Genomic DNA, 24462 nt, shown 5'->3' on the forward strand with positions numbered 1-24462 from the left:
TCCTGGCATGCCATCCAAAGGCCACTTAGATCTTTGAGGATTAAATTGGAGGCTGCACAGTGAGTCTTTGAACTCACCTAAGCACCAAATCTTACCCCTCGCCCAGCTATACTAGTATGACAAAAGCAAAGAGGGAAGACTTTTCTGAAGCTCAGTTCCTTCTCCAGGGCAGATGTTCACTTATAGCAAGTGACTAGGCAATGGATGTGCACGTTCTGCCTTACTCAGGAGTCCTAGAGTAAAATGTCTCCCAGGAGACGAGTATTGGTTCAGTAAAGATCAATTACAAGGGTTTCTCCAGGTAAAATTTCTCTCATTATGATTATGTTCAGCATAATATTTATAAATCAGATGGCTTGATAATGTTCTTTTAATATGCTTCAGCATGGTATTCATCTACTTTAATCATGCTAGTTATTAGTGTAACATGATTTATTATTATTCTCATGCTGTAGAACCCACCTATTGAAATTTTTAAAAAATTTTTTATCTTTTTTTAAAAACTGCATCTCAAGTCCAGACGTTGGGCATCCCTGCTTTGTGCTGGAAAAACACCTTTTTAAGGATTCACCTGAATTATCAAATTGTCATATGGCACTATAATAACTTCAGAAATGGAAAATCATGTTTACCCAAAAGCCAGGGGGCCTGCAAACATCTTACAAATGACTTCTTTCTAATGTCGAACTTTACTATTTACAAAATATGGATGGTAGATTATTTTTGGCCATAGGTAGATGTGCTAAATTCAGAATGCAGAGGTCAAGGACAAATAAAAATTTAGTAAAAACAGGGAATTAAACCATGTGTCATTTTGATTTATATGATTTCAAATAGCTAGTTTGACTTTTTCAGAATTTTAGTTGACTATGTGAGCATCTTGGATCCCTTTTTCCTAGCCAGAACATTGGGACACTTTGATGTATACACAAGACATCCTTAAATAGTCATCATATTGTTTCTTTTCACTGTGTCCTAGCTGGGTTAGCAGTGAGAAGCAAAGAGAAGATTGAGAATGACTGCAGAATGGGGAGTGGGTTGGGAGAGAGGGAAGGTCGAAGAGAGGGCAAGGGATACCAGATGTTGTGTGTCCCATCAGGGTCCCAGGAATGTCAGAAAAAGATGCTGACTATGCAGTTAGACATCACTGTTACGGGATTGATGTCCAAGTTTCCTCGGTCTTTTATCAGTGGGTTCTTCATAGCATCTTCCAGTTACTACCTAGATGAGGATATTGGATACCTTCCCATCTTCTCACCTGGATGGAGCACCTGATTGTAGGCATCTACATGCAGCTATACCAAAGCTAGCCTTAGGATTCCTTGGAAGAACTGATTTGAGGAATTTAATGTTCTTTTTGTTACCTCCTTCAAATTGTTATCTTCCGGTAGAAGATGCATCTGTAAAAATTACTATGTATACCACAGACCATAAGAAAAACCCTGATAAGGCCCTGCTATGATTTATAAGGTTTTCTCAGAGCCAGTTCCCACGAGGGAGGAGAAATGAGGTTAGAAATTGATGCTACTTTCCTATTTTTCTTTTGGGCTTGAATATATCTTTTCAACTGATAAAACTTTGATAAAGGTCAGATGAGATCAAATCATTTCAATAGTTTTTTTCTTTTTCTTTTTTTGTGGCATTTTCTATTTGTCTCACTAAGGTAATTTTTGAAGCAAATTATGCTTGGGAAAACCTCTTTTCACAAGGCTACTGGGTGAGCCAAAAGAAAGGAGAAAAGTCAAATAATATATGCCAGCAGCTCTACGCTGGAAATCATTAAATCTGGGGCCGGTAATAGCGTACATGTACAAAGAGATGGAGCTTCAGGAGACATAGGCCTTGGCCTACTCTGACTGGAGTGCAAAACTCAGTCTGAAACTCAGCCTAAACTAAGGGGCTTTGTCATTACTTGGATCTTATGAGCTAAGAACATATCAGGAAATCCAAGCTTGTAGTAGTCTAGTATGGTTTACCCCAAACTTTCTGGGCAATATTCTTTCACTTTGGGGAATATATGAATGTGAGAATACCTGAGCAGTGTTCCTGAATTAGCTCCAAAAGAACTGCATTTATGGGCCCTCAGGGGTGGGCACTTGGTTTTACTGGTTGCCACACTTCCATGTTCCATGTAACCAGGCTCTTAGTAAGCACCTAACTGGGATCTGGTGGCCATATGCCCACAAAATAGGCTTGAACTGCAGTGAAGCACACAGAGAATGTTTCTAGCATCTTTCTCCAGTCGGTACCACATTTGGAGAGTCTGCCTCACCAAATGCCACCCTTACTCTTCAGCAGCGAGCAAGGGCTCAGTGTACAAATTGGAAAGCTGAATGGAGATAAACTTTGGATCAAGTATTCCAAAAAGAAACATGCACATCTTCAAGGATGGAGTGCTTCTCACTTTTCAGAGAGATCCTAGTTAAATTAGTGGCAGATTCCTCAGTATGCTCCCTTCAAAATTCTTATTGAAACTTAGGGCTCAGGAATCTTTCTTTGGGGTGGTGAATCTCCCTAGGTGTCTCTAGTCAGGGTGTTTTCATATTACCATGCGAATCCACCCATAGTCCTAGGGGCTGAAGAGGTGCTGAGTAATAGTGGGATTTCAAAGGTAGGGCTTCTAAGGAAAGAAAAGGAAGGAGTAGCCTTTGTCATATGGTGGTTTTGACTCCTCATTTTTAGAAAAGTCTTGGTAGCTCTAAAGATCTTCAGTCCATTTTAAAGTCAGTCAGCAGCTAAAATGTTTACATATAGCGTTGAAGGTTGTAATGCTGCCAATGTAACTGGGTTGGGGAGAAGGCTGTGTGTGTGTGTGTGCATGTGTGTAGTGGTTACAGTTAAGTCTCTGGAGCCAGAGAGTCTAGGTTTAAATTATGACTCCATAGTTTTTGGTAAGTTACTTAATCCCTTTGTGTCTCAGTTTCTTCATCTGTAAAATGGGGATAAAGTAGTACTTAACCACATATTGTTGACATAGGAATGAATTATTTAATACGTACAGAGCAGAACAGTGCCTGGCACAAAGGAAACAGTATGTGGCACTGGAGGGCCCCAGGCAGTTTCCATAACTGAAACTTAAAAGACTCTTGACTCACCCTTGAAAAGTTTATATGTGAGGTTTCACAAAGGGAGACCTACACAGAGTCTTTATGTATTTATGTCACAAGCCCTTTTGGGGTACCAGCTGTGTGCATCATGCTGATGGGCACGAGAGGTGATGGAGATAAAATAAGGTATACAAATTGATCCTTCCTTTAAAAATTGCTAATTTTCTAGTGGGTAGAGACAGGCTAAACACTGTGGTAGGAAATAGATGGAAAGATGAACAGAAAATGTTGCAAGTCTCAGGCTGGGTTAGGTATGAAAGTGATCAGCTTCCTGCTACTCTTAAATTCTGTCTCAACAAGGTGACAGATGATGGACTCTCCTTTTGGATTTGAGGGCAGAGGCTTTTTTAACAAAAGAGTAAAAAATGCTTTATTTCTTGGCACAAATTTCCCCTCACTGGCAATGATTCAAAAATTGCATTGTGATTTTTTTTTTTTTTTAGTGTAGCTCTCTGATAGAGGCAAATGAGGGGGACACAGAGGCTTTTGGAGGCACTGTCCTCTCCTGGTTGGCTCTGAACCACATGAGTTTAGGACCCTTATGTCAAACCACTTTAGCTTTGGCAAGACAAAGCAGGGGTCTTCAAAAAGCTGCGGAGTCATTCATGCCTTCTTCACCAGATGCTTTTGTTTGGGTTGGAGCTGAGGGTTGGGAGCAAGGACTAACACTTTGATATTTCTGCAGACAAGAGTTACATGGCAGTAAGACCAGAGATTGCAGACTATGAAGTCATCAAGTAGGACTAAAGTTCTTTACAGTTTTCTCTGCCTGAGTCCTGGGACTAATTATAAGGGTAATTGAACAGTGAAGGTTAACAGGTACTGGAGGAAGTCAGCTTCTCCTCTCACTCTTTGTAATTAGAACTTGTGCAGTTCCTCAATGCTCTCATGATGCTCACTGTGTCCCAGTCCACTGGCTATAGAGATACTGGGCCCTTGAGAATGACTGTTATTTTTTCAGCTGTTAGATTTTAGCAGGCATACAACCTAAATTATGAGTCAGAATGGCATAGCAAAGGATGGAAGACAGCCTAATGAATCATAAAGGCCCTTTGGCATTGGAGCCCTTGTCTCTGGGAGAAGAGCTCTCTAGGAAAACATCGTGTGGCTAAGAGCCCACCAGCCTCCCAGGGGCTGCCTGATCTCCCCTCCCTCCCTCTCCCTTGTTGGTGTTTACGATGAGAAATGATTTAAAAAATCACTGTTCTCTTTATTGATCCTAACTAACCTGTCCTATGATCCAGACCTGCAGTTATCACCATGTGTACTCATATGTGATTCAGTTGTCCTCTTCAACCACCATATTAGTTGCTGAATTTCTACTGATACCCCTAATCTTATAATCTTATATAATTGACTGTCTTAAGGCCTCTCAGAAACTTATGTAAAAATAGAATTGACAGCCTTGGGAATTTAAAAGAAAATAAATGATGAGGTCTTTTTGGCAGGCTAATCAAGTAATGTTGGTGTCCCTAATAGTCCCCAGATTAGGACTACTACTATTAGGAAGTAAATGTACCATTTGGTTGGAAGCAGAAATCTCAACATCTGCTAGACATCCATGGACTGTAGCTGGTTGATGAGGTTTAGCAATGAAATTTTATGAATACATTTATTAAAGAATATCAGTCTAATTTCTTTGAGGGAGGTGTAATAAGGTCATTAGAACATGGACTTGCTGGAATCGCACTGGCTTTTTCAAAGAATTACTAGACAAATATAAAGGCAGTGGCCCCTTGGGAGGAAGGATACTGGCATATTAACAGAGTTATCCCTCTGCGCCACTCCTCTTGGGAGGATGTTGTATTCCAGGCAACAAGAGCCTTTAAAGAGGGCTGGTTTCTTCACATGGAAGATGTGACCCCTCTGTAACCCCCGGTGATAAAATATCTCTGCCAAACTTAAAAAAGATTTCTAAATGGTGAAAGGAAAGACTACAGGTATTTTGAATGTTTTATCTGTTCTTTGACTGCCTCAGAGCAAGTTTGACAAGCTTTTAATGGTGGACTCTTTCCTTGGAATGAACATTACTACCAAAAATAATTTCATGCTGTAGACTAAGACTTGTCACTCAGCTGTGGCCACACCCTCCATTGTGTTGAGCTCAGACTTGCAGCCCAGAAAGTGCACAGAAACCACAATTGGCTTAGTGACCAGCTCCTTTATCTTGAGTGCTCTCTTTTTTAGTCTTACCGAAAGCTCCAGGAGCACCAAATGTTAATCAGACATGTATTTGAACAGAAGAGAAGAAACCCCAAACTGCAGTCATTTCTTCATTTCTTCTAGAATGTTCCAGAAGACTGCTATATGTCTGACTACTACGTTCCACAGTGGCATCAGCCTCCTGGATTTACTGGGCCCCCAGAAAGTCCAAAATTCCCTCCCTCTCCCACACATATGCTTTCCTCCTATCACATCTGCATGATTTGGCTAAGAGTCTTCTCAGAAAAATTAAAAATTTACCAACTGGCATATCATCTCTTTGTGACTATTTCCTCAGGCAGGCAGAGGCAAACCAGTTTTGCTGATGTTGCCTTGCTGATGTTGCCTAGTTCCAGTTTCCTAGAAGCTGTCACATTTAGTTTTACTGCAAAGGTGAGGATTTGGCGGTGTTTTCTCCACCAAGTGGTTGTTATTTTAATGATCGAATATCCTAGAAATAGTTTGGGGGCCAGAGAGTGTGGAGGCAAGCATCCCTAGTCTTAGCTCTGGGTGACGACAGTGATCTAATTTGCAGTACAAACTAGATAATTCATGTGCCTTAAATGAATGAGCAGCTCTAATCACTCATTGTACTTTTTTTCCTCACTCACTGTACTTATTTTCGGTTCATAATGAAAGACAGAAAAAAATTGTCTTCACCTACATATGTATCATTTGGGGAATTCTGATTTAGAAATCCATGTCATGGTAGACTGCCATAGAAACAAAATCCTCAATAGAGGTAAGGTTCAACACTACAAGTACTCAGTATGAGGACTTTTATTTTTAATACCGTTCTACAGAAGAAAGAGTTTGAGTCCTAACTTTTCTCCATGACACCCTTCTTCTCTAAGGCAGTCAGTTCATTGCCTGCCTGGTTAGGTGGGCTTATCAGCAGCCCTGAAGTCTTGGGCCTATCATCCTGATGTGATTTTCTTTTTGGCAGAGTTGAGAAGAGGATCCATTCACTGATGACAATTTTATTAACTGCATTAGCTGATCAAATTTTCTGTGGAACTAATCTCCCTGTACTCATAATTCTTCTGCTGAATGTTGATTACTTAAGCTCAATTCCCTTTTTAGCATACCACGAGGTAAATGCACCTTTGGAACCTTTAATGACCATCTTAACTCATGAAACATTTCAAAATTTTTACATGGTTTGGTCTATAAGTGCAAACTCTTGCCTGAAGCTGGAGTGACTGCTTGTGCTTTTTATGGTTTTGGATCAAATGCTTGGGCTGTAGGGACGATGGAACAGGAAGTGTGGCAGTTTGGGACCTGCAGGTTCCATTCCCTCTGTTACCAGAGGGCACCAGACACTCACCCTTTCTCGTGAAAAGCTTTGCACCTTTTAAGTTCTTCTCTTTCCTTTGCTGTTTTCCTTCTTGTGACCTAATTAGCTGTCCATGTGCTCCAGAACCCAATCAAGGAAGCCAAGGAAACTGGGAAGATGTTGACATGGGTCTGCAGTGCCCCAGTATGAGCTGCATTTGAGTCTGTCTACTAGTTATTTCTCTTTTCTGAACCCACTTCATTAAGTGTATGTGTCATAATGTAATTGAGGGAATGAAATGAGATATTCCATGAGAAGGGCTTACTTGATGAAAGAAAAGTACTCAATAAATGTTGGCTATTCCTATTGCCATTTATTATGATTATTACTCTGGGTATTATTATTACATGTTTAGGACATTGGATGATGAGAAGAGGAAAAGTACTTTTATTCTCTCTCTAGTCTGCTGTTGATCAGATTAAGATTCACAAGTTTAAAATTTTCCATTTTATCACTTCCCTCACTTTCTCTTTTAAATGATGGTTTAAAAATGCAGATCTTAATATTTTCTCTCTTATGTAGTATTTTACTTTTGCTAGGTATCTCAGAGCTATTTTCCTTAAATATGGGAAATGATCAGCTGCTTATTTGAACAAAATGGACCTCAGGTCATGCTAAGTAGAGAGAAGAAATAACCGCAAAGACATGCACCTTAAGCAGTCTGTACCTTACTGCACGGAGCAATCCAATAGGCTATGGCCAGAAAAGGGAGGCCTAGGGAGACTCCAAAGACAGCCAGGAATTTCACAGCGATAGACTGTTGACGTAAGCCTGAGAGATTTTCATACCACATGGTAAGCAATTGCTGCTGACAGTTAGGATGAGCAACGAACTGTAAAAACAAAACAAAAACAAAAACAAAACGCAAACAGGAAAATGGCATCGGTAGCACTTGTACAGTAAATGACCTATGAGTAGCTTGAGGCCAAAATGTTCCTCCTGGAGGGTAGCCTGGGCGTTAGAGCAGGAGCATCAGGAGCAGGTACCTGCTGGGTCCTTCTGACTTGGGGATGCTGGGGGTCTTTTGGTGTAGCCAGAGTCCTCACAGGACTGGCTGCATCAGTGCTTGGCAAACTGAGGCCCCAGAAAAGTCTCAGGCATAGAACATGACAGTCAGTTTCTGGGCAAATGGCTTATCTCCAATTCAAGGAGACTTATCTCTGTACAGAGTTCATTTGGGAGGCACCATGAAGAATGGATGGAGCATGAATGGGTTTTTGGAGTCTTACATGGGTTTGAATTTTGTTTCAACTATTTACTAGCTACAGGACTATGGGCTAGCTACTTAACCTCTCTGAGCCTCAATACTGTCATCTGCAAAACAGTTTGTCATATTGTCTTGTAAGATTAAATGAGATATTGTCGAAAGCTTCCCCTCTCTGTTTCTATGTAGTCTTCAAAAAAGTGCTTGCAATATTTTTGGAGAACATATTAACAGCTCCTCTGTATTTCCCCACTAGATTTCAGTGGTGTTTGGCTCGAGTCCATGGAGCTCTTTGTGGCATGCTGGAGCACTGACACATTGTATTCCCCATTCGGTAGCTTCTGACCACAACCTTCCTCTGTTGGAACTGCCCTGCCTAATACCCAGGTTACAAGGACCTGTTATGGCCATTTTGTATTGTTGACATCACCCCTCTGGGTAGAGCTCATTGGACTGGGGGTGGAACCTTGATTTTAACTGGGCCCATAAGGTTTTCTCACCTGGATATTTGAGACTATGATGGAGAGAGAGGCAATCTCTTTACTTACAGGGGAGTTAACATGTAACCTTGGGAAATCTGGGCAGACATCTTGCACTCTGTGGACTAAACCAGTTAAACCAGTAGCAAACCAGTTAAACCAGTTAAGAGAGATAGAAGAATAGAGTTGTGTAGAAAGAGACTCAAATAGTGTCCAACCCTCTCTGGAGCCCAGCTTTACTCTGCGTATGTGATACATGAGACACACCTGGATTCATGTGCAACATCTTCCTTTTTCTGCTTGATCCAGCAAGCTGACATGAGTTGCTGCAACCACACATTCTCTTTCTGCAAGTATTTGGTGTTGCTTGGACATTTGTTAGTTGATTGAGTCCTGGCCAGTGTTAAACTGGCAATAAGCAATATTTAAGTAAAATTTATGGGAATACAGTTTACATTTGTGAGAATTATATTCATTCACTTATTTTCCCCCTTCCCCCTGTGACAGGAGAAAGCCATTATTTTTGCCTTTGGCACCCCTGCTCCTCAGCCCTTCTCAGGATAATGTGCATAGGAGCTGGGAACCATGGACTAGAGCAGGTAGATGGGGCATTCTTCAAAGGGATTGACTTTTCATCTGATAACCCTGGAGCATAACATGCCAATTTTCATCCCATTTGTTCTGTTGGATATTAAGGGGACATATACAGTGATTCGCAGGAAATGCAAGATTCCCTTTTCATTATCAGAACAATATAAATAGAGCTGTTTTTAAAAATTCTCAATGCAGATGGCAGCATGTTTTTGTTTCCAGTTTCTGGGAAATCATGGCAGCAGCCAAATGATCTGTAAGGACATCAAAGGTTTATTTGGTCCTGCAGCAGCCCCTGATAATACTATTATTTAGACATTAGCTGCAAATGAGGCTTTTTTGTGGGGTAGCATTGTAGCAACCATTGCTATCTTGCCCTCCAAGAACAAGAGCAGCAGATTTTCCTCAGCCCAGGTGGGAACCCCAGGCCAGTGGGCAACATGCTTTTCTGTGCTCTTTCTGGCTCAGAGCAAAGTGGAGCAAGCGACGAATCACAGGAATGTTTCAGTAATTCTCAGAGCCTGCTTACAACACAGGTCCCACAGAGGGATGGCAGGTGGGCGTGGGGGACAGTCAGTTTTGTTTTTCAACGGTCCACCTTCTCTGGGTGCTGCAGTGGCCCTGCTCTGGAGAAACAATTCCATTAGAAAGTGGGACATAGGCCCATAAAATAGCAGAAGACCACTTGGCTGACCATGTGGCTCACCCTGTGGCTTACTGTACCGTAACTGCTCTGGCAGGACTCTCCTCTCATCCCCTCCATCGGCCTCTTTGTCTATATTGGGGAGAGTTCATCCTTGCTGCTTCTGCCATCTCCTACAGACAAGTCAGCAAAACAGACTGGGCAGCAGAGCTGGAGGGGAGGAAGTTCTGAGAGAGAACACAGTGGGAACTGTTTCCACTTGCTCTTGCCTGCTTCAGATGAAGACTAAAACAAGGGCGTTCTCTTGAGACTGAGTCTGCCTCTGATTAGACCTTTGCTAATTTCTACAGTTATATTTCTTCCTCCATATAAAGAAACCTAGCTGTGTATTCATAGACAGACTTTATACTGTAGTACTCCTGGAAAACTGACCGCCGCTGATAGCCAAAGCCTATATATTTGTTTGTTTTTACATGGGCGCTTTTCTGTATTTGTGGCAGGCCTTTGAAGATAACTTCATGACATATAGTTCAATGTATATGAAAGGATTTTTTTTCTACTGTGCTTTTGAAGCACAGAGAAATATCCCTGACCCAAGGAAGATGAGAGTAACGTGAAGCATGCCATCAAGACAAAGAACACCCTAACCAAAAAGGCACTCAGCCATGGAACCAAGATGTGAAGAACTCCTGGGGGCAGGGCAAGGGCGGGTTTTCAAAAGCAAGGTCAGAGAGGAACCAATGGAAGAAAATCACAATGGGAACTGCTTTCTTTGGCATCTAGCTCACATAAAAGATGAAGTGTTCAAAGGCTGGATGACACCAAGAGCCTTGCCCAGGCCATTCCTACCCCTGATTCCTGTCTCAGTCCCATTCTGGACTGAGAGCATGATACACTTTTATAAAAATTCTTTAAGGGAGGAACTTAATCACCAGCTCAGTTTTCCCAAGGACATGATTCATACTCTTCATAGGAGGGAGTTTGTAATGGCCTGGAGCTGAGAATCTGTTAGGTAGGCGTACATGGAGCTGAGCAAACTTTTAAGAGAATGTAAATTAAACCACATCCACCATTGGGATGGACTGTTCATAAAACTAGGTTGCGGGGGCAGAGGAGCTAAGAGAAGTTAAATTGCAAAGAGAGAGAGGTGAGAGGCAAATTCCATGTAATGGAAAAGGCGAGTGGGTGGATGAGCCAGACTGGAAAACAGGACCCAAGAGTCAGGAGGGGCCAGAATTTATGTGGCTACTGGTTCTTGAATCCATCCCAAGCCAGTTATCCTGGAGGCATGTTTGACCATGGTTAATAGAACAACATTTCTACTCAAAGTTAGTTTTCTGTTAATATCTCAACTAAACTTGTTCCTCTCAGCCCTGGTGACATAGTGAGAATACAGTGCTGGCATATGGGAACTCTTGGGCATATTGGCAAAATATTGGCTGCTACTTTGCTTTTAATTAATTGATGAGCCATTATTTTTCTTTTATAGCCCAAAGGAAAATTATCCCTTTCACTCTATTCTCTGCTTTATATTCATTCACAAGGAAATATCTGAAGTTTTAGGAACTTGTCAAAGAGCTATACACATTCCTTCACTAACTCTTGAATATTTTTAGGGCTGTTTCATGGGATGTTAACATCCTTGGGCCAGATATTCACATTACAACAGGGCCTAAGACTTTGCTGTTGGAGGAGAGTGATTAAGTGCATAGACTGGTACAGGGCTGCCTGGGTTTAAGTCCTGGCCCTGTCATGTGCTGGCCTTATGTTCTTAGGTCACTGACTCTTTCTTTGCTTAGCTTCTCTCTTCTTCAAAAGGCTCATAATGAGGATTAACTGAGTTAATATTTGTAAAGTACTGAGAACAGTACTGATGAATAAAATGAGCCCATGACTCTCCTTTCCTTGCCCATTTTTTTCTTTACCTCTTTCTCTTATTTCTCTTTGTTTTCCTCTTTTTTCTCCCTTCACTTCCTACAGCTCTCTCCCAACCTCCTGCCTTTCTTCTGACCTCCATGATTTTTGAAGCGGTGGTGCCTTTGGAAAGGGCTATGGAGCCTAACCAGGTGAGTTATGCCACCCCCTATCCAGCTGCTCCTTCCTCATCCTCCACTGAAGGTGCAGCTTGATTTTTCCAGGCAGTTAGCTCAAAATGGGCTGGTGTCTGCTAGGTCAGTCATGGTCACCGTCAAGTCTTTTCAGCTACACGCTGATACCCTTTGATGATTATGGAGCACTTCGTCAGTGAGGAGCAGTGCAGGCGACTGAGCCTGCAGAGGGCACTTCTCTCTCGGTAGTGCCCCTCCACCCTCTTAAAAGCTGTTAAGTTCTGCATTTTGGGGGAAAAGGGAAAGAGGACTACATTTGAGGTCAGAGGCTTCGAGGCTGTGTGATTTCCATATCCCTTAAGCACAGATTTTTCTGTCTAACACTAGGCCTCATTTACAGAATAATAATAAGACGTGGCAGTGTGTGATTTGATAAGCAGAAGAATAACTTAGCTGGAGAAAAATTTATGAAATCCAATGCTTATAGAGAAAATGACTTTCCTTTACACAGATAAACCTTCAAAGGCCCGCACCGGTGTCTGATGTGACTGTGGTTAAGGTTTCTCATTTAGCTCATTTGCACACCACCAGCAATTGTTATGAAATCTTCCCAGAAACTGTCTACACAGGAAAAGGAAGACAGACACTATACCAATCATCAAGTGGCTTTTCTTGGTGTAGACAGTCTGAATTAGAATAATTCTGTGGTGCCATTTCCTATCTGGAGCATCTCATAGGATTGGGTTCAGTGGTGCTAATATGTTTCCTCCCATTTTATATTGGCAAAGCTCTCAAGTCATGGAAGTTGAGGAGAGAAGGAGAGAAATGGAAATGTCACGCCTTTACGAGTTTGGTTTGTAGGTTCATTCACTCATTCATTCAGCATACTTTTCCTCAGTCTGTTCTCATTATGCATTGTGCTCAGCATTGGAAATACAGAGAGAAGTTACGGTTCTTATCCACATGGTGCTTTCAGCTCCATGACTCGAGATAGAATGGGACTTAACACACTGCCAATTCTAGAGTAGGCCCTCCGTGTTGGGTGATTGAATGAATATTGAATGTTTGTCCCATCAGTAGGTGCACTTAGTGTGCTTTCTCCTGGGTCCCTCTTCCTTGTGAGACTACTACTGCAAGCCCCACATCCTTGGCACAGCTAGTGGCTTTGCTTCCATTGATAACCTTCCAACTGCTCTTCTCTGTGCTGGCAATTAGCAGAGTGGTTACACACACAGACTCTGAGGCTGGACCATCCAGGTTCAAATCCCTAGCCGTATGACTCTGGGCAAGCTCCTTCACTGTTCCTAGCTTCATGATCCATGAGAGGGGAAAATGTGTGTTGGATGCTCAGCACATGGCCTGGTGCTTAGTATTTAAATGGACATTGGCATTACTGCTGCTGCTGTTCCTGCTTCCGCTTCTATTCACCCTCCAGGGCCATCTAAATCGATCTTCCCTTCGCTGAGTTTATGCCATCAGCAGAGTGCTGAGTGGTCATGGTGTTTTTAGAGTTAAGCATTCCTGAAGAACTTAATGTGCTTGATTACAATAAAAAAGAACCCAGAAATTGCCATTGTTTTATTAAGTTTTAAATCACTAGATCATTCTGCTGTGGGGCTGACATTGTCACTATGCTCATCGATTTTATTTAGCCATGCAGCTCCCGAGTGGCCACCACAAGAGGATAATCCATGATATTTCTGGGTAGATGGTGATGGGGAGTGAGAAGAGAAAGGTGTGGAGCTAGGAGCTTTGGGTGGGGAACCCAAACGATCATACCTCTTTCACAGAGCCTGTAAACATGGGCACTAGACAAGTAAAGTTTTAAAGGAACATCTTGATCTCTGACTTCCTTCTACAAAGTAAAGTTTTAAAGTCACAGCTTGATTGTTTCTACTGTTAATAATTAAAGGTGTATACTATATGAAGGAACTTTAATTATATTATCTATAATCTTCATAATAACCCTCCCCAAAATGAATGTATTATCTACATCCTCATATTATCACCCCCATCTTGCAGTTGAGGAAACTGAGTCTGAGTTAGCTCAAGTTGCCCATAGTCCCACAGAGAGAAAGTGATGCAGTCAGGATTCCAACTCAAGTCTGACTTCAAAGCCTGAGGTATTTCCATTCCAGTAAGCTCCCTCTGGAATTCTCTTGATTCCGCCGGCTGGACTTTAGCCCTTCCTGGTCTTAGTTCTTTGTCATAAATAAAGCATTAAAAAGCAAACATTTATCGGGCTCTCATATGGATTAGGTCCTGGGCTGAGCATATTATGGACATTTTCTTATTTAATCCTCGTTACACAGTTAGGTGAGAACTGTTATGCCCATTATAAAGCTAATGGTACTGTGACTGTTCAGATCTGACTCCACAGCAAACATTCTTAACTACTTCTTTTTATTGCCTCTTCCATCTGAAGTTTCCTGCATCTTTTCTGGGTCATGTCACTGTCTCATTCTGTCTGCCAAGCAGGAGGGTATCTTTGTGAACCTACAGATTTCAGATGTGCCACAGAGATACTCATATGGTTTTCCAGTCAGAGTTCTGGAAAACTGTGGCAGTGGTCTGTGACCACTTGGGAAGGACAACTGATCTCTGACTTCCTTCTTCAGACCAGTAGAGGTTCCATGCTAATCCCACACCCACTGCATTTGTACTTTTTGGGATAGATAGAAGGATGGAGGCATAGCTGGAAGGGATTTTAGTTGGGGAGGAAGGAAGCAAGTCAAAGGGAATGAAAGGAAGGTAAAAAAATGAGGAGAATAACAGAGCAAAGGAAGGGACAGTAGGCGGTAGAATTTAAAACCTGACTTCCAGCTGCTGTTACAACTTGATTTCTACTGTTTTCCTTCCCATCCTTGGTCTCTGGCCAGGTTCCAGCAAGGCTATTCTCAGAGCATGCCCAAGCTTGACTCTCCGAGCCTCTACTCAAGGTATCTCTTGCTACCTGGAATGCCTTGTTTCTCATCTCTATGTATCCAAATTTTGTCTAGCTCAATAACTGTATCTTACATGAAACCTTACCCTCCGCACTCAAGTGCAAATCTCTCTTTCCTCTCATGAAATTCTTAGTGTCATAGCTATATGCCTGTATGATTCTCTGCCAGGATAAAACTCCTGGAGGGCTCCTATGGCCCATAGTGTGGTGCTCAGTAAGTGAGTTCTCAGGCAACACTGTTTGAGTAAATAGTGCAGCTAGAAGTTCTCTATGTTCAGACTGCAAACCTCATGCCATCTGTAGGACCAGAGTGCCCTTTCTTACTCGTAGTCCTGTGGTGTGGCAGATCCCAGCACTCTGACCATATCACCACATCTGGAAGAGGCACGTGGGTACCAGAAGCTGAACGTTTGCTTGCTTTCCTGGAGACTTGATGAATAGGTACATGACTGAGTGCATGTCTCCACCGAATTTATTTTCACCTCTGAGATGTGCTAGGAGATTGAAAAACAATGACCAACTTCCTTCATTCTCAAAGGCAGTTGAGCTAGGACTTTAAAGATCTCACCAGGAAAAAAAAAATTTATACCATCATCTGAAAGTGTTACCCAAGAACCAAGCCAAGAAGGAGGCCAGGGATTGGAGCTCAGCTCAAGGGGACTTTTGGTTCTTTGTTTCATATGCATTGCCTTGGCACACTGCCTCCCTCTCCTCACCTTTTCACAGCACCACCTTTAAAATTTTCCATTTTCTGACCATCCAAATCTTTTAGACACCCCCTTCAGTGCTGGGAGCTTCCATTTGCATGCCTGTACAGGTGTCTCTCACTTAATTCATTCCTCCCCTATCTCCTCTTCTAGTGTGCACCCGCAAGCCCAACCAACCCTGGCATACTTCTTAGTTATTTTCACAGCCAAGGGTCCTGCCAGGCAGCTGCTCACTGAACCATCCTGGAAGTCTGCTGGGTGGCAAGAGAAGGTGGGCACATCTGAAGGCTCTTCACTCCCATGGAGATTTGATGTCATCTATTACATGAGTAGCTTGCTCTGCTTTCCCAAAGACAGCTCTCTGTCCCTTTTTCCCAGGGACAGCAGGGCATGTTCCCAAACGTGGACCATGTAGCCCCCTGCCCATGTTCAAGGAGGGTTCATTCTACTTCTCTCTGGTTCAAATCCTAATAGGCCTTTGAGATCCAACCTTCCACTTTAAAGTCCTACCAGGTCCCTTAGGCGCCCCCCACACCCTTCCGCCCTAAGAGGTCTTGGACTCATCTACGTCTTATTCTGTGGTCCACTTACTTGGCAATCATGGCTCATGGCCAGGTTGTGCATAGCTGTACTGTTGTGTGTACATCTGATCTCGTCTGCTGGTTTTTTGTTTGTTTGTTTGTTTGTTTTTTAGATATTTGAAATACAACTTTATTCTGATTCTAAATGTAAAAGAATGGGAATAATAGTAACAAACAAGGTTTCACCACTGAGTATTGTGATGTGACTGTAGCAGTCTTATATTTGACAATAAGGAAACAACTGCGTTCCAAAACAGCTAAATATGCAGGTCCAAAAAATGAAGAGTTTTTAAACTGCCACATTCACTCCGAAGCCCATTCATCTCCTTCAGCATCCCAGATTAAGCACATGTTCTGCTTAGTTATATAACAAAGTGGCAAACACCTGCACCACTGACATCACAGGACGTCTGCCTATAAAACTAGACTTTTGACGCTGGGTTCCAGCTTCACTTTTTCACAGGTTGTCATCCTCATCCAGCAGAGAAGTTGTCTGAGCAACCTCTAGATCATGCTCATACTGTGCTGCCAAAGCTGGGTTCATGACAACCTCTGGTGGGGCGAGAGCAGGCATGGCAACAAACTCCAAGTCAGGGTCTTCGATTAGTTTTCTAGCAAGCCAAAGGAAGGGCTTTTCAAAGTTGTAGTTGCTTTTGGCAGAAATGTCATAGTGCTGCAGATTCTTCTTTCGGTGGATGACAATTGATTTTGTCTTAACTTTCCTGTCCCTAATAGCCACACAACGCGATAGGGATGTTTTCACATACTTGTACCAGATCTCTATGCCAGTTAGGCACATGCTTATGTGCCTAACTTCTGAAGTTACATCAAACATTATAATGGCACATAGGGCTTGAATGTAATAGCCATCTCTCAGTCCACCAAACTTCTCCTGACCAGCTGTGTCCCACACATTGAACTTGATAGGTCCTCTGTTGGTGCAGAACACAAGGGGATGTACCTCGACGCCCAAGGTAGCTACATACTTCTCAGATTCACCAGTCAGATGATGTTTCACAAATGTTGATTTTCCAGTCCCACCATCACCAACCAATATAAGTTTGAACTGAACTTGGGGTTCTCCTTGGGCAGCCATCGTGATGTTACTTCCAGAAATGTCTCCAGGCTTGCCTGACTGAGCTCTTCTGCTGTTTTTAAGCTCTTCAAGGGAACTAACTATCTTTGCATTCCCAAGTTTGCAGCTTTTGCTCTATATACATCTGTTGAGTGATAAATTGTATGCTTTTCCAAAGCCTCAGAGGTTTGCTCCATGATTTTCTGTGACTCATCACCCCAGAATATTTTCTAAATCTAACAAATCCTCTATTACTCAGGGTCTGATGAGCACTTAACTGCCTTCACATCTTTACTAGAGAGCAGACAGGGAGAAGTGATGAAAACTCAACCAAGATTTTCTTGTGGAGGAGAAGATTGAAATATGAGGCTAAAATAGGAAGATTGAAATATGAGGCTAAAATCTTTTAGATTGGATGAAGATAGTTTAATTTCTACTTATGCCATTACCACTGCAAACTGACATCAATCCAGAAAATATTTAATGAGTATTATTATTATCATTATAAAGAATAGCTAATGTTTATTGAGTACCTATTCTGTATCAGATTCTGTGTTTAACAGACACCACATTATTTAACCCTCACATCAGTTAATTGAGATGGGTATTATTATATCCTTAATTTAAATATGGAAGCCTGAGACACAAAGAAATTAAATAAGTCACGTATAATCACAAAGGTGATTATGACAGGTTTTGGACTTGAATACAGGTCAATGTGACTTCAAGGACAAGTTTTGAACTATTATCCTGTATTTCTACAAGGTAGTTTAAAAATCAGACAGACAAGACAAATCATGAGGGACCACAGTGATTTCTCCAAGCCCACAGAGGCCAGGAGACCTCAGTTTTAAGATGCTGTTAGAACTCTCATTTCTCTGTGCTTCTGCATGTGGGCCAGCCAAGTCCCAGTGGAGATCAAAGTCAGGAGCATACAAGGGGAAGGGCTCAAAGCCAGTTTCCTCGACAACTTCCATCTCTTTAAAAGGAGTGAGTCATCATTCTAAAGATGAAATCCTGAGTTCTCTCTCCTACATGCAGATAAGAGTAACAGCAACTGATTCAGCAGTGGCTTTACTGTCTAGTCACCACTTTGCCAGGAACCAAGTAAATGTGGAGGCCAGTTAAGCCCAGATTTACAGCCTTGAAGAGTACAGACTCCAGCCAAAAACTGCTTTATTGAAGGACCTATTAAGATCTCAGGCCTCTTGTCAAATCCCACCTGACACTGACATCTTACTAGGAAGAGCTTTAGTTTCAGATAATTCTTTGAGCCCAAGGTCTGACTAGATAATGTTCCCAAGTCAGATCCATAACTCTGCAGACTTTCCCAGTGGCTATGCTATCCCTTGAGTGTGAAGATTCATGGGGTTATAGAATATGCACAGGCTTTGGGGTCAGCCCCTCTGGGTGCCAGTCTTGGCTCTATAACTGACTGATGTGGGACAGAGTAGATTAATTTCCCAGGCCTCAGTTTCTCTATCTATAAAATGACCATGACTAACTCAGAGGAGGTTTCAAGGGTTCAGAAAATACAGTTCCAGTTTTTGGTTTATGGTTCAATTTTTAAGTGAAAAATACTGGTTTTTTTTTTGTTGTCATTGTTATTGTTGATTTATTTTTGCAATAAGAGTCATAAATAGAAATCACTTATATCTTGAGCCCTGTCCAAAGAGTTATATCATGTATTAAAATTTTTAAGCAGTCAAAGGTATGCTTACTGACAGAGTATCTATATCTTCCATGGTTCTTAAGTAGAGAAAGAAATTTGATTATCAATAAAAGCAAAATTTTTCTTGCAAAAATAATTCTTACTCTAGTTCAGAGATTTTAACAACAAGAACATGCATCAAAAAGTACTGATGTTGATAGAGGAAGTCTGCATCTATATTTAATTAAAAGAATACAGAGAGACTGGAAATGCTTTCTTGAAGTATAAAACACAGCTTCCAACTAATACAAAAATTGTGGTCCTAGATTGATGGAGCTAGTGGTAAATGGTAGGGTGGGGTGATCGTACATTTAAATAAAAATATTCTTAAATTATTGATTAAATTATTAGATTAGTGACAGATTAAAGGAATCAGAGGGAGATATTTAGAGTTTACTTATATCTTTCTTTTTATGATTTTGAATTTTCCAAGTTTTTCTTGCAGAGAAGTGTGCATATAACTTAGCAATGATGTATTTGATATACTTTACTTTTTAAAACCACACTTTACATTTTAATTTTATGTAATTATTATAAAATAACACTTTGAAATTAATTTCATTTCCTATAAATTTATGTTATAATGCTGATGTATGTTTTGCTATTTTATTTTTACTTGTTGCTTTTATTTGCATATATAGTTTTATATTTAAAACATACTCAAGATTTAGTGTCACTTTTTTAATTTAAATTTTTGATTTCTCAACACTTACAAAATGTTGCTCTTACCAGTGTTTCGGTAATAGGAGACATAAATGCTGAAATAATGACGTAGTCATTGGTTCAAGAATTAGAAATAGCATGTGTATGGCCTAGCTGTTCTAGATCTTGGCAGCTTGTGAGTACAAACTTAGCCTCTTGGCAGACATGCATCCATCTATCCACCAGATAGATAGTAAATGCCTATTGATACTGTGCACCAAGCACCTTCAGGCATGGAAGACACAGCAATGAGCAAGATGGTGAAGGCTTCTGCCTTTAGAAGCTTGTTAATTCCCAGATTTTAATGTTTCAGAGCCTATTCAGGTTGGATGGCAGGGTTTTGTTGTTGTTGTTTTTATGATTGCCTCCTCCCAAGTATTTCTGCTTGATTCAAATACCCTGTGCAAGTCACTTTACCGGTCACTGAATATTCTCTGAGCTATCTATCCCAGGCAGCTGGTCTAGTGCACAGGCATAGCTGTTATTGCCTCTCTATAGTTCTGATCTGGGTGCCTCACCACCAGCTCTCTGATCTGTTGTTCTGCTTGCATTGGAGCCTCCTGGGCTGGTCCATGCCACTGTGAAGTACATCTAGCTCTCTGCCCTATGCTCTCCTCTCTGTTGCTGACTTTATCCTGCAATTCTGCTGCTGGGCTGGTGGGCTCCCACATGTGTTCCTCAAGACCTTGAATGCCTCCTTGGTATGTGGGGCATCTACTTTCTTGGCAAAAATGGCCACTTGCTCTCCATCATGCTATTTCCAGATCTCTGTCTGTTCATCCCAGAAACGCCTGTCTCTTCTCATGTTCGTCTTTCCTAGAGGGCAGTACCCCAAGAGAGTTGCTGGAAGTGATACCCAGGGTGAAGTAGTGCCTTCCATTTTTCCACAGTTCCTCCTGCTCAGAGTTCAGGCCTCCATGGTTCTGCTTTTGATGATTCTGAGTGGAGAATTACTAGTCTTATTTCATTTTACCTATTTGGCTATATGAGTTAGCCTCCCAAAAGCTGATGGAGAGAGGTGTTAAATCCTGAGCCATTGCTCTTAGCTTCCTATGCACAGCTCATCTTGGCTTGTGGAGAGGTTGGGGAGGGTCCAACGACAACCTTCCACTGAGCTCATAACCCTTGCTCATCCCCTGCACTCAAGTCTTGGTCAGACTTCTCCCCACTTCTGGGAATTTTTCTATCAGAATTTCCTTAAAAATCAACCTTATTTTCTGCTCTTCCACCTCCTAGCATCAACCTGACCAAAAAAGTTAAACCCAGTGTAGACAGTGTTCAAGTAGTTTTTCATGAGGTTTTAGGCCTTATACAAGAGATACGGAGTGTCTATGATGAACAACCCCCATCCCCAACAACTACCATAATTTTTCACATCTAGAAAACTTTTAAGGGGTGTCTCTTAATTCCATATGTCACACTGCCCATTTCTACTCTCTGATGTTTAAAGAGACATTGTTACTTAGAGAGCCTGACATATACCTTATCCACACACTTAGTAGATATTGGTTTCTTTCACTTCTCTGGAAAATGTGGAAATTCATCACACCTCAAACACTGGGAAACATGTAGCATTTATTTCTGGTGAAGGCACATTCTGGTCATGCAGGTGACTGCTGGCTTCCTGTTCTTAGATGTCAAATGAGGGGTATGAATATTAAGCAACCAATGCAAAGATCCCTTTGACACTTAGGTTTGGTATTTGAAGAGGCAGTAGTCCCTTTGTTATTCAGGTGCCAATCCTCAAGTCATGATATGTATAGAAAATTTCTTAATGGGTTGAGTTAACTTTGGTCATAATTTGAATGCTGGTTTTTTATCCGCCTGTGGAAAGTAAAATCTCTCTCTTATTTTCTCTCTGCATGTTCGTATTCTTCAAAAGTAGAAACTGAGTCTGTGGCCATGCCACCCTGAACATGCCCGATCCCGTCTGATCTCGGAAGCTAAGCAGGGTCGGGCCTGGTTAGTACTTGGATGGGAGACCACCTAGGAAGACTGGGTGCTGTAGGCATTAAAAAAATAAAATAAAATAAAATAAAAAACAATGAAAAAAAAAGTAGGAACTGAGCCTCATAAGTTATTGTGATATATTAAGGTTATATCTGTATATATGTAAATTTATATCTACTTATCTACCTACCTATCATCTATCATCTATCTATCATCTGTCTATTCACCTATCCATCTATTCAGTAAATATCTTGTGAGCCAGACACCAGGAACACAAAGGTTGAAAATAATGTCCTGGCTTTCATGGCCTTCAAAGTCTTGTCAGGGAGATAGATAGGTAAACAGGCAAATTGAGTGTAGCTCAATCAATGCCGTGACGGGGGTAGCTCAGGATGTCATGAAATAATAGAATTGGCATCCAAACCAAGAGAGAATGTGGAGGGACAGTGAGGAGAGGCTTCCTAGAGGATAGTTTCTCGAGCTGAGCCATGAAGGCTATAATCAGGACACTGAGACAGGGTATGATGAGGAGAAGGTGGTGCATAGAGTTTAAGCTGGAGAGTCAGATTTTGGTTTGAATCTTAGCTCTGCCTTTGAGCTGGATCTATTTCATCTGTAAAGTGGGGATGACAGTATTGATGGGACACTGAATGAATGCATTCAGAGCACTTGGCATGGTGAAGGGCGCTGATTAAGCACTTAATAAATTGTCGTTGTTGTTATTGATGCCTCAGAGCCTGGTGTGTCAGGAGAGTGCAGGTGGCTCAGGGTAGATGGCCCATTGGGGAGTGATGACAAATGGGAGCCCCTCAGGGGTCTTGCATCATGCTAAGATGGAGACTAAACATAACCTGGAAAAGCAAGTTGCCTTAGGAGCTAGGGGGAGTTGTAACAGACTTTTATTTTTAGATATCTGGGCCAGATACACATAGTGTAGCTTGTGTGTGCTTGCACACTTGCCCCTACTTCTGCCGCCACTGTTCTCCCACTTATCAAAGAGCAGAACAACATCATTTAAATAACAGCATCAGACTGTCTCAAAAGGCTCCAGGAGTACCTGATTCATGGAACCTGCCCAGTAGACAATGATAATTTATTGCTATGTCCAGGATTCTATTGCAATCTCTTTAAATGTTAATGATCAATAGTGTAATTATGATCGAGCCAGTTGTGGGTTTAATTTAATTTGCAAAGCCATCTGGAGCTATGTAGAATTCTTTTTGCATTTTTTTCCAGACCAGATTTGGATAGCTTCAAGTCACTATAATGTCAAACATATAACAAAGACACTACTCTCAAGCTCCGATAATCCAGAGGGGAGACCTAGTGACCTGAGGATGAATCAGAGGATATGAGGATGATGGATTCTGTAGTCTCTCCTCTCCTCATTTCCCCAAGAGCAGGGAAGGGGCATTATTTGGCTAGTGAGGATGGGCGTCTGCTAAGACCTGAACCCTCTTCAGCTGGACAAGATACCAGACCAATAGCTGCCCACTATGCTTAGGGGGAAAAAAACACATTTCCTTCTGTGTCTGTAAACCTTTGGATAATATGGTTCTTGCTACCTCACATCCTGCTACTCTCCTCTTTGCTCACTATGATTTAGTCCCACTGGCCTTCTCACGACTCCTGAAACAGAGCAAGGCTTTTCTCAACCATCCTGACCGAAATAGAAGTCTTCCCTCTGCTCACCACTCAGTCCCTTTCTGTCCTTTTACCCTGCTTTACTTTTTTTTTTATAACATTTAGTAACCACCAGACTTTATGTTATGCATATATTATCTGTCACTGTACTAGAAAGTAAGCTCCATAAAAGAAAGGACTTTTTTATTGCATTCTATCTATAGTACCCAGAAGAGTGTCCAGTACATAGTAGGCACTCAGTAAATACTTGTTGAATGAATTAATCTTCCAGCTCATTTCCTGAACTCTGCAATACACCCTCACAAATAGGAACTTTAACCCTTTTTTCTTCCTGGAGTAGATGTCATTTCCAAAGACGGTGGCAGTAGTATCTCCCATATCAAATACTCTGCAGTGTGACCACTACTCTCCCCCTTCCAGAGGTGAAGTCTGTTCCTGTTGCCTTTGAAGCTGGGCTAGCTCTCAGTGATCTGTTTTAATCAATAGAATGTGGCAGAAGTGATACTACAAGGCTTTTCAAGATTGGGCCTTAAAGATCTTCAGCATCTAAATTCACTCCTGGAGAAGCTCCCTTTTGGAAGGCAACTGCCTTATAAGAGGTCCACCCCCTGAGACTACTATGCTATCAGGAAGCCCAATGTGGCCATGGGCACGGGGAGCGGGAGGGGGAGGGAGAGAAATAGAGAGATGAATGGGGAGAGGGAGAGAGACAGAGACAGACAGACACGTTATATGAGGAAACATTGAGGTGCCAGAAATTAAATGAAGCCTTCTGGCATCTTCCATTCCAGCCCAACCACCAAATGAATACAACTGAGCAAATGACTCCAGCTGATGCACATAAGAACTTCCTACGTGAGTCCTGCCTGATTTGCTGACCCATGGAATTGTAACCAAATAGCATGATTTTTTTTAAGCTGCTAAGTTTTATGCTCCAAAAGATAAGTTGAACTTTTCTCTTCAGTTCCCAGTCCCCAGCACTCCATCTTGTCTCCTCCTCCATGGGGCTCTTGGGCAAGAGCTCTGTCCTCAGCCCTCACCTCTTCTTTGCCTTGATGCTCCTGTCCTCTGCTCTTGATGCCTCTGCTCCTGTCCCTTCCCAGGGGAAGAACTATCCCTCCTAATCACAGCTGGCTCTCTTCCGTGTTCTTGGTCTTCTTCCCTGTGGCCTTCAGAGCATCTGAAATTGGGCACCTGAACTCTTTTGCAGTTGCTTTCAAAATTGTCTATTTCCTCTGGTCATCAGACCCTGTGTCTTCCTTCTCTCTGACAACTCTGTAGACCAGATTCTGCCTACCACCCTCTGAACCATAGATGCCTCCTCCCTTGACCCCATCTGCATCACTGGGAGTCTGAATAATCTGCCTGGGAGATGAGTCTGTCTGGTTTTGTGGGGGGGGGGGCGGGGAGCGTAGTTTCGTCAGGGGAGAATGAGTAGTGTGGTTTGCCTTCTATCTCCTGAAGAGATGGACGGCAGGGCTCTGTGAGCCTGGTGGTCCTGGCTCAGGAGGAGGTTCATTGTTTCTGGGGATTTTAGG

The 24462-nt window shown here is 42.0% G+C and overlaps 1 protein-coding gene, 1 non-coding gene and 1 pseudogene across 5 annotated transcripts in view; 1 reads left to right on the top strand and 2 right to left on the bottom strand.

Annotated features, from left to right (window-relative positions):
* Window positions 1-24462, bottom strand: part of TRPC7 (transient receptor potential cation channel subfamily C member 7) — a 126143-nt gene that overhangs the window by 44438 nt on the left and 57243 nt on the right. For 2 of the 4 annotated variants that reach the window (XM_039836097.1, XM_039836095.1), the window contains one exon: window positions 7313-7477. The exons of the other annotated variants lie outside the window; for them this stretch is intronic. In XM_039836097.1, the coding sequence (XP_039692031.1) occupies window positions 7313-7477 (165 nt within the window). The remainder of the gene's footprint in view (window positions 1-7312; window positions 7478-24462) is intronic. 4 annotated transcript variants of the gene reach the window in all.
* LOC120581326 (GTP-binding nuclear protein Ran-like) lies at window positions 16300-16951 on the bottom strand (annotated as a pseudogene).
* On the top strand, window positions 21223-21341 carry LOC120581759 (5S ribosomal RNA). The gene has a single exon (XR_005647376.1). It is a non-coding gene; the product is annotated as a 5S ribosomal RNA (ribosomal RNA).

The sequence above is a fragment of the Pteropus medius genome, unplaced genomic scaffold (assembly GCF_902729225.1).
Source record: "Pteropus medius unplaced genomic scaffold, Ma_sr-lr_union100, whole genome shotgun sequence".
In the NCBI taxonomy this organism is placed as follows: domain Eukaryota; kingdom Metazoa; phylum Chordata; class Mammalia; order Chiroptera; family Pteropodidae; genus Pteropus; species Pteropus medius.